The sequence below is a fragment of the Trifolium pratense genome, linkage group LG7 (assembly GCF_020283565.1).
Source record: "Trifolium pratense cultivar HEN17-A07 linkage group LG7, ARS_RC_1.1, whole genome shotgun sequence".
NCBI lineage: Eukaryota > Viridiplantae > Streptophyta > Magnoliopsida > Fabales > Fabaceae > Trifolium > Trifolium pratense.
In genome coordinates, this window is record NC_060065.1 from 28,372,817 (window position 1) to 28,383,925 (window position 11,109).

Sequence of the window (11,109 nt, forward strand, 5' to 3'; positions counted from 1 at the left end):
ATCTTAAATGAAAAAAAATTATGAAACGACGAAGTATAAACAGTAAAGTAGAGGATGAACGACGACAATAATTGAGTTGCGACGTCAACGGTGAAGCAGCGGTTGAGACTCCCCTAGCCGGTTGCCATTTTATCACTGTCGTTGTCACTTATTCTTAATTTATAGAAATCAAATCATCACATGATAAAAGGGATAAGAAATCAAAATCAATTTGAGATGGGATTAAGAAAAGGAAAATCGAAATAATGAAGAAAAAGCCACTCTGCCACTATACTGTTGGCCATGGTAGCCGCTGCAGAATGAGATTGATGTGTTGAGAAAGAGAGAGATGGAAAAAAAATTGATGAAGGAAGAGAGAGAGTCAGAGAAGGTGAGTGGTGACTGAAGAGAGATAGTCAGAGAAGGGGAGAAGAAAGAGAGTGTCACGTGACACACTTAGAGGACTGTTTTAATCCTAGTCTTCCTTTTTAATCTAATGGCTGATATTCATTCTCATGTTCTCATATATCTTTACCATTCTCATAATATACATCCTCTATATATATATATATATATATATATATATATATATATATATATATATATTCCATTTTGGCCTCTTCAAAAAAAAAACGTAAAAAAGGAACCTCCTAATCTAAGGTTAAATTTTATGCAAAGATTAAAATAGACTAGAACTATATTTACGAGTATAGATAATTAATCTATTGATACTCATATGATATTTTATGACTATTATTTCAGGACCTAAAAATTAATCTATTAATATACATCTGATATTTTATAGGTATAAATAATATATAAGTAATATTATAGGACCTCAAAATTTTGAGTTGAGGCCCTCAAAATTTTGAGGCCCGATGCGGTCGGACATCTTGCACATGTGTGCAAGCCTCCACTAGCTATGAAGCACGGACTCCGACATGTATACCGCGACACGACACGGACACCACGACATCGCTAATGTAAAAAATATAGAACACCGACACAGCTACATATTTATAAAACATATAAATTGAGAATTAAAATTGAATTTTTTTCGAAATCGATATGAGTTATCCGACATGTGTCGGACGAGTGTCGGATACCGACACGTATCAGATACCGCGACGCGCCTAATCATAGAGATCTGAGAGCTTCATAGTTCTCTTGTTCTATCTAGACACTATTTAAAATCATTTTATTCCATCTATACTCCCTCCGGTCCTTATTATAAGGAACACTTTGGAAAAAACACACATACCAAGAAACCTTATCTTTCTTAATAAAAATTCTAAAATTTTACAATTTATTCCAAAACTAACCTTGGTGTATTAATTTATCCTTAGGGAATATATCACTCTAATTAATGCATAACTTTGGAATGAATACAATTTAATAAGGGTAAAAATGGAATTGTAAGAATAAATTTAATGATTGTTTTTTATAAAAAGGACCAAATTTTTTTTCCAAATTGTTCCTTATAAAAAGGACCGGAGGGAGTATTATATACCTGTTTCCACCACCACTTTGTATTGTATACTCTCCAGTTTCCAACAAAACTCAAAATTCGTAACAACAATAAAAAAACTAACCGGCACCTCCCTATGCTATAAATTAGTAATTACCCAACCTTCTTCCACCCACACCCATCTCAAATTCAACAACCTACCTAACAAATTCCAATATCCTACTATCACATTCTCAACTTATTCATTTTTCTGTAGCTTTTTCTTGCATCCTATTACTACTTCTCTCAAATTCGTTCATCCTTTGCCTGCTAACATGACTATTACGGTCGTGCCTACGCTCAAGGACGACTGCCTTATGATCAGAGGCAACGTGATTCTTACACGTGTCCCCGAAAACATCGTCGTTTCTCCTATTTCAACGGCCTCCGCTTTTTTAAGTGCAAGTGCAACTTCTCCTATTTCAAGTTCCCGTCACGTTTTCACTCTCGGCACTCTCCGGTGAGTCTCTTTTCTTCCATTTTTCGAGTTTCAACCAGAAGAAAAATAAGAATTGCTAGACACGAACACCAAACACAACACAACACTTACATTGACAGCTACCTGAAAGGCTATAATAATTTGAGCAAATGAAAGTGGTTAAATATAACCACATCTGCGTCCCTTCGGGGACATCCGATAAAAAAAATTAATATAACCACATGTGCGGGTGTGGATTGTGGAATGAGTGTTTATGTTGGACAATGGAAAACACTTTTAATTTGAAGTGCCGGTGCTAGGAATTGTTTATTAGAAATTTTTTTTTTTTTTTTTTTTGTGTATTTAAAAAAAATGCAGGGGATATAGATTGTTATGTTTATTTAGAGTGAAAATATGGTGGATGATACCACGTGTTGGGACATCTGCAAGTGATGTTCCAATGGAAACTCAATTGCTGCTACTGGAAGCAAGAGAAGAGTCTGCTCTCAAGGAAGATTTTTCTTCTGATACTGAAGAGACAGAAGAAGTGAACACTTCCTACATTCTCTTCTTGCCTGTATTAGATGGAGCATTTCGCTCAACTTTGCAAGGAACTGCATTAAACGAGCTCCAATTATGCGTTGAAAGTGGTTCGTCAGTTCGTTTTTCTTTTGCTTATATGGTTTGTTTCATGTGTAAAAAAAAGAAATACAGAAAGATTTTTTGTTATTAATTTATAATTCTCAGCTTATGAATATGAATTTTGAATGCTTCAGGAGATGCCTACGTTCAAACTTCTCAATCACTCGAGGCAGTATTTGTAAATTCCGGGGACAATCCATTTGACCTAATAAGGGATTCTATCAAGTATGTATGTTTATTTCTTGTCCTAGAATGTCCTTATTCTTTACAATATTAATTAGAATTGAAGAGATATTACGTATTGACTTTTATTTCTAATGACATAGGATATTGGAGAAACATAGCGGAACGTTCTGTCATCTTGAAAACAAGGAGATTCCTGTACATCTTGATTGGTTTGGATGGTGTACTTGGGATGCCTTTTACACTCAAGTAAATCCAAAAGGAATTAAAGAGGGAATTCAAAGGTACCTACTACTACTAGTACTATGTGCATTTTCAAGTAACTTTACCTATGCATAAGCCTGGAAATTTTGAATATTGATGATGATTTTTGTTTTCTATTAAATAGTCTCTCCAGTGGAGGTTTTACACCAAAGTTTATCATAATTGATGATGGATGGCAAGAGACTCTCAATGAGTTTCACAAAGAAGGTGAATCAATAATCGAAGGAACCCAGTAAGTCTCTCGTTTCAATTGAGATTACATTTTTCTTCCATTTCTTAGTCCTCATACTCACATCTTTTATTATATATATTAGGTTTGCTACAAGACTGATAGACATCAACGAAAATGTTAAGTTCAGAAGTGCAGGCTCCAACAATTCTTGCATCAATCTCCACGATTTCGTTCACTCTATCAAACAGAATTTGAGTGTGAAGTAAGCTATCTGAATTCAATAAGCCTATAAGACTTCCATGCCACAATTCACAATAAATTAAGAACTGTCAATGAATATGATTTTGAATTCTGCAGATACGTTTACATGTGGCATGCTTTAGCTGGTTATTGGGGAGGAGTACTTGCATCTTCTGATGCGATGAAGAAATATAATCCAAAGCTTGTATATCCAATTCAGTCACCTAGTATCACAGGGAACCTTAGAGATATAGCCATGGATAGCTTGGAAAAATATGGAGTTGGAATCATAGACCCATCAAAGTTATATGACTTTTACAATGACTATCACAGTTATCTTGCTAGCTGCGGCGTCGATGGAGTCAAAGTAGATGTCCAAAATTTGATAGAAACTTTGGGTTCTGGGTACGGTGGACGTGTTTCATTGACCAAACGGTATCAAGAAGCATTAGAGACATCAGTAGCTAGGAACTTCAAGGATAATAACCTCATTTGCTGCATGGCTCATAACTCTGATTCAATTTACAGGTTTGCATTCTTACTAGTGTGAAGTTAATAGAATCTTAAGTTTTCTCCGGGATTCCGTTTTCTGATGAATTTTCCCATTTTTTTATCATCTCAACTGTCAGTTCAAAGAAGAGTGCAGTAGCAAGAGCATCTGAGGATTTCATGCCAAGGGAACCAACATTTCAAACCTTGCACATTGCGTCGGTATCTTTTAACAGTCTTCTTCTAGGAGAGATATTTGTGACAGACTGGGACATGTTCCAAGTAATATTCTTGTCTCGTTACTTTTCTAAATCTTTCATGTCTGAAAATGTTAATGAGTTGAGTAGCTTCATATTGATTCTGAATTGTTTACATTTCAGAGCAAGCACGAGACAGCTGAGTTCCATGCTGCAGCAAGAGCAATCGGTGGTTGTGCAGTATATGTCAGGTAATGCACCACATCTGATAGAATTCTTGATCTCACTCGTTTCCCTGCAAAAATTGCTATATAGATTGAAGAAAATAATATATAATTTTCAAATTTGATGCATTACAGTGATAAGCCTAGGAGTCATGATTTTAAAATCCTAAGGAAGCTAGTACTACCTAATGGATCAGTCTTGCGGGCAAGATATGCTGGCCGTCCTACTCGAGATTGTTTATTTCAAGATCCTGTAATGGATGGTAAAAGGTAAGTTAAATTGTTACCATTTGCCTCTAAATGGCTAGAATTTTTTGACCAGCTTTCATTCTTACCGAACAACCATGTTATTTTTTATCTTTTACAGTCTGCTGAAAATTTGGAACTTGAATAAGCTTGCCGGGGTGATAGGTGTCTTTAATTGCCAAGGATCAGGAAGCTGGCCAATGAAACCATTGGAAGCCACACCGACACACTTAACCATTTCTGGAAAAATTAGACCAATTGATGTTGAATTTCTTGAAGAGGTTGCAGGTGAAAATTGGAATGGAGACTGCATATTATATGCCTTCAATGCAGGTCCAAATTTAAACTTTACTAAAATTATTCTGTGCAAGTTTTTTAGAAATTAGGATCATAACATGTCCCTTTATAATAGGATAAAAAATATACTTACAAATTATACAATTATATTGCAGGCTTGCTTTCCAAGCTACCAAGTAGAGGAAAACTAGAAGTGTCCTTGGAGACTCTTCAATGTGAAGTATATACAGTATCTCCAATTAGGGTCAGTGTCCTGAAATTGCAATACATATTACTCTGGACTATATTTAAGTCTAGAAATACATTTTATGAAAAATCATCTTTGATTCTTTACCGAGTCTAATGTGCAAGAATGATAAATATGTAAAAACAGGTATTTGGTCATGATGTGCAATTTGCACCAATTGGATTGCTTGATATGTACAATTCAGGAGGAGCTGTAGAAGAACTGTCCTGCACAATGAATGTTGCAAATTGCATAATAAAAATCAGAGGCAGAGGATATGGCTGTTTTGGAGCCTACTCCAATGTTAGACCGCAGTGTTGCTTGGTGGACAAGAAGGAGGAGGAGTTTTCCTACAACTCTGAAGATGGATTATTGACAATTAAACTTGATGGTGACGGAAATTTGAGGGACATAGAATTTGTATTTTGAAGTAGCTGTGTTAACGCTAAAGTGAAAGTCTATTCTTGCTCAGTGTTCTTTTTAGATTACCTAACTCATATAGTAAGCATATAAAGGAAAAGAATTTGCAACATTCTTTGTACCAAAAATAATTTGTTAAGTTTTGATGTACATAACTACTCTACACTTAGAATCTAAGATATATCAATGTCTTCTTGAAATACAAAAGGAAAATGCTTGTGATTTCGAACAAGTACTATACTAAGTCTTGTAACAAATAGCTGTCACAAAAAAGAGGCACTAACAACTACAGACATTTTATATTGGCAGTTGATCTCATATTTTTCTTTAAAAATAAACACTGAACACGTGAGAATCTATACCTTGTTGTTGGGTATTGGCAGTGCCGGTTATTTGCAAGGTGAGCCACCGCGCATGGCCTCAAATATTTAGGGGCCTTTAATTGTTTATATCGGTTTATTAAAAAATGTATATATATATATATATATATATATATATATATATATATATATATATATAAATTAATGACTTGGATACTATTAAAAATATTTTATTACTCAAAAAAATAAAAAATAATAGACACACTATTCATTTTATAAGTAACTTGCAGTTGATTGTAAAAAAAAAACAACATTACAAGAATTTTTTTTAAATAGGAAATGAATTTTTTTAAAAAAATTATATTTTTATTAAAGATACATTTTAAATTTTCAAACAGGGCCTTCAAATACTCGGGACCGGCCCTGAGTATTGGGCTCCTTCTTTTGTGGAGAGTGGTCATATATAATAGTTATTATGGGAGTGAATTTTGGTGTCAAGAGAGAAGAGAAAAGTGAAACTCAATCCTGTTTTTGTCCAATCAGTTCAAGAAAAATAATGATCGCAGATTCGTTAACAGTTGGATTTGGATGAATTTTGGACACAAAGTTTGTGAGACATAGTGCTTCACTTTCACTATTCGGATAGTGAAAACAAGGTCTAAGCAAGGAGAAAATGCATTCGCACTATACCAGGTTTTTTTTGGGAGTTTTTCATTTTTATTCTCAGGATTGTAAATTTAATTGTATTGTCCATTAAGATTATTTTTTATTGGGATTGTTTTAAGTATCATCCTAACATATTATATTTAATAATACAAAAAAAATAAATAAATTAAATACACAAATTTCAAAAAACAAAATTATTATTTTTTTTATTTACAATAGAGATGATGATCGAACACATGATCTCAAACATACTATCCAAATCTCTCATCATTAGACCAAACCTAGTGACTTAGAAGAATAATTTATATTTACTTCATTAACATTTTCTTTGTTTGATTGAGATATTTTTGGATTTGGATCTCTCAAGTCCACTCTCTCCTATTGCCACCGATCATTTTTAGCGGTGGATCTTTATTTCTTTTTTCATCTCCTTTTAGTTAATTTATTTTCACGCATTTTGAACCATTAAATAAAAAACATCATTTTAGTCGTGGATCTTTGTTTCCTTTTTTTCCTCTCCTTTTAGTTAATTTATTTTCACGCATTTTCAACTGTGGAATAAAAAACAAAAAATATAGTTAAATAGAGTACATTGTAGAAGAGAATTCAATTCCTGTTATAAACTAATTTAAATAGGAGCAATAGTATAGATGGAGAAGAGAGAAAAGGGAGAAAAAATAGTGTATGTTATTCACCACTAGGATTAGGGTTACAATATAGTGATACATAGTATCTATATATAGATAAACATAATGGGCCAATTACATGGGCCAAGACATCCACTAATAATATTCATAACACTCCCCCTTGGATGTCCATCGAGGATATGCCTCATTAAAACCTTTACTAGAAAAAACCCGGCGGGAAAAAAATTCTAGTGAAGGAAAAAGAGTACAACATCCTTTGTGTTTGAACTGCCTCATTAAAAACCTTACCAGGAAAACCCAATGGGACAAAACCATGGTTAAGGGAAAAAGACTGCATAACACAATTATATCTCCCCCTCGTGAAGACAATTATATCTGAGACGAATAAGAGCAATTAATCTTCAATATAGTTGATCAGAAGCTTTACTTGATGATGACTTTGTAGAAAGATTTGATTCTTCGTCTTTAATATAATCTTCTCTGAATTAGCTGTTGATGCAGTATTATCTTCTTCAAATTTCTTGTATGTGTAGAATCACAAATTTCAACAAAACCACACTCTGAACTTTCTGAATGTAGTGTTAAAACTTCCACATAATCGGATGATATTGTTGTATCTCTAAGATACAAATTATATACTTGACTTTGTTCAAATATCTTTGAGTTTATTGATACCATCACATACATAATTAGCAAAATGCAATAGTGTTCTCAATTGAACTAAAATATGGTCCTTCAAGACCAATTCAAATAAGTGATCATTTTCTTGAGACATGAAATAATATTTGTTCACTTCAAGTGACAATAAATTATATTTGTTAATATCAAATATATTTCATTTCAAACTTTTCTTTAATCAATAGATTTCAAGAACTCTTCAGGAGTTTATGTCATCATATAACAAATTCATTTCCAAAGTGACTTATTCATTTCATTAAGTCATCTCTTCGATAGTTTAAAATGTATGTCTCGTGGAAATTAAATTCTTCATGGAGTTTTATATAATTCACACTAACAAGTGATCCATACAAATATATCGTGACACATTTTTCAAATAAATTGAATTTTTCATGTGTTAATAAACTTAATCAAGTAAGACTTAATCAAGTAAGAGAAGGATTTTGATTTCACTTCAGGTGAATATTTCTCTTCACACTCAATGGCAAACTTTTACCAATATGCTTGAATAAAAAAATCAAGCTTTTAATGTTTGTATGTCAACATTTTTTATTCACACGAAAATTAATTCGTATCTCATCATGTTTTACATCTTCAGGTGTATGGACTGCTGGTCCAAAAATCTTCACTTTGCAAAGTGACTTTAATTACGTAGCAATTGCGTTTTCATTTAGACAATCATTGTCTATAATTCTCAATAAAATTTAGTTCATGATCCTCATTAACTCTTTTCACATATAGCGCTATATTATATATAAAAATATCATCAACGTTGACTTCCTTTCGGTTCCATGATATTCCATTCATGACATAATTTTCATTCATGGCATAATTCGTCAAGATCTCTTTATTATCATAAATTTCAGGTACCTGAGAAGTTCTTCTGGAACTTAAAACTCAATTATGTCAAATACTCTTTTGAAGTTTTCATTTCCTCACTTGGGTCATCTTTCTTTTTAGCTCCTTTTCTTATTTGATGATTTTTATCGTTGGAACCGACTGATCTACCACACTTCAGGGTGGTTAATACTGATTTGCAATATAAGATTGTCCAACGGGGACATCCATTTTGTTTGGAGCATTAGCAGCTAATAGTTGATTTCATAAATTTTGCAAATGATTTATATTTTGAACATTTGATTCAAACTATGAGGATCAATGTGAGATAATAACATTAATTTATTTCAAGTGATTCATTTGAACTTCAGGTTCATATTTTTCAGCTGCTTATTCTCCCCCCTAATATTGGGAAAATTAATTAATCACTTGAAAATCAGCCTACAGGGCTGTAAATAATTCTCCAATTTTTGGCTCAAAATGATTTATAATAGATGGAGATTCATATCAAATACATTTTCCCAATATTCTTTAAGAACCGTTTAAATGCATTCTATTGGAGCAATTGCACATACACAACACATCCAAAAATGCTTATATGGGAATCATGTTTATAAACAAAGTTCAAATTGTAAATTAGGGGAGAACTTTATAATAACTAGTTGGCTTGATGCGAATTAGTATCTCAATATACATGTTTGAATGTTCCCAAAATATAAATTAGAAGTTATGATCTCATAAGTATCAGTCATGTAATTAACTTTAGACGTCTAAAGAATGGATCTTAAGTCCATTTTTTTGTATGAACATACTACCGGATGTTTCATATAGTAATTTCAATTGACATACGATACTTATCACATATTTTCTAAGAATTTAGAAAATGAGATCTTAGCAAAACTATTTGAGAAAATAATCTCACAAACTTCTGGTTGTGAGTAAATATGCATGTGACCAATTTAGTTGATGCATCAATTCAAGTCACAAAATGTCTAAATGGTCCAGATTCTCAAATTATCAATTTCTTTTGGGAACTAGTAACACATAAAAAATTATTAGAATGAAGGAACTTCAGGCCCTTCAATACATATCTATATTTTTTTTCGCATCATAAAAATCCAGGATGATCCAACCGGTCTTACCAAAGATAAATTTAATATGACTTGTAAACTTCTGGTTTACCATAATTTGTGCTTCAATTGCACTAATAAATTAAATTTTAAAGTTCTTCAAGAACTTTATGATGTACAAATAATTATTTGTGCAATCCTTCAGGGATGTGTAGACTATTGAATTTTTTTTGGAATTAATAGAGAATAAAAAAACAAAAGCTTATCATCAACCATTGAGTTCTTCAAGAACTAGATAATAAATCATTATGTAGGAATATTGAATTCATTTGGAATTCATTGAAGAGAAAAATAATTTATTTTATTAGTTCTTCAGGAACTATATAACACATAAAAGTATTTTGATGTGCAATCCATTAGGGATGCATGGTGATAAATGATGATATTTCATAAGTTCTTCAGGAACAAAATTAATTATTTTTTTTTTTTAAGTTCTTCGGGAACTAAGATTATGAATTCTTCGGAAATTCATGTATTAAATGTCTAAGTTCTTCAGGAACTAATTAAGAATAGGTTCTTTAGGAACCAAGATTATGAATTCTTCGGGAATTCATGTATTAACTTTCAGGGTTCTTCAGAAACCAAGATTATGAATTCTTAAACATGTTTATGTTCTTTTGGATGATCAAAGTGTCGATGTTTCACCATACAGGTATCGGTCACGAAGCATAATGATGCTTCACCAAACTATTGTCGGTCACGAAACTCAAACAATATCAAACATCCAAAATACATATTATAAATAAATAAATAATTGATCAACATTTTATGTAATATTAATGATCAAAGTGTTATGCTTCACCATACAAATGTCGGATATCACGAAGCGTAAACAACATTGAATCAATTAAATACATAAAGAAATGATGGAATTACTATAACAGTATAGCCTATAATCATCGATACAAAAATTAAAAATTGATTAAGAAGGATTACATATCTTAGTTGGTGAGACCATTCGTGCTGATAACGTGTTATAAACTAATGTAAATAGAAGCAATAGTATAGATGGAGAAGAGAGAAAAGGGAGAAAGAATAGTGTATGTTATTCACCATTAGGATTAGGGTTACAATATAGTGATACATAGTATCTATATATAGGTAAACATAATGGGCCAATTACATGGGCCAAGACATCCACTAATAATATTCATAACAATTCCAATATTTTTATATTTTGGCTTTCACCGCTGGTTTAATCTGGTTTGAGAATCAGTTATGTCATCAATTGATTTCGGTCCCTCTTTTCAAATTTAGCGTTAATCACCACTAAAACAACTAACAATAATTCCGATTCCAATATTTTTGTTACCAAAACCCTTGGTCC

General features: G+C 32.3%; 1 protein-coding gene across 1 annotated transcript; it reads left to right on the forward strand.

The window, feature by feature from the left end:
• Positions 1 to 1,493: 1,493 nt before the first annotated feature.
• Positions 1,494 to 5,632, forward strand: LOC123897630 (probable galactinol--sucrose galactosyltransferase 2). Its single transcript, XM_045948345.1, has 13 exons — positions 1,494 to 1,946; positions 2,283 to 2,554; positions 2,681 to 2,771; positions 2,873 to 3,013; positions 3,118 to 3,225; positions 3,308 to 3,427; positions 3,523 to 3,933; positions 4,035 to 4,176; positions 4,275 to 4,342; positions 4,451 to 4,585; positions 4,683 to 4,894; positions 5,014 to 5,102; positions 5,232 to 5,632. Exons 1-13 carry the CDS (start codon positions 1,762 to 1,764, stop codon positions 5,511 to 5,513), a joined length of 2,256 nt encoding a protein of 751 aa, XP_045804301.1. The 5' UTR covers positions 1,494 to 1,761; the 3' UTR covers positions 5,514 to 5,632.
• Positions 5,633 to 11,109: the final 5,477 nt, after the last annotated feature.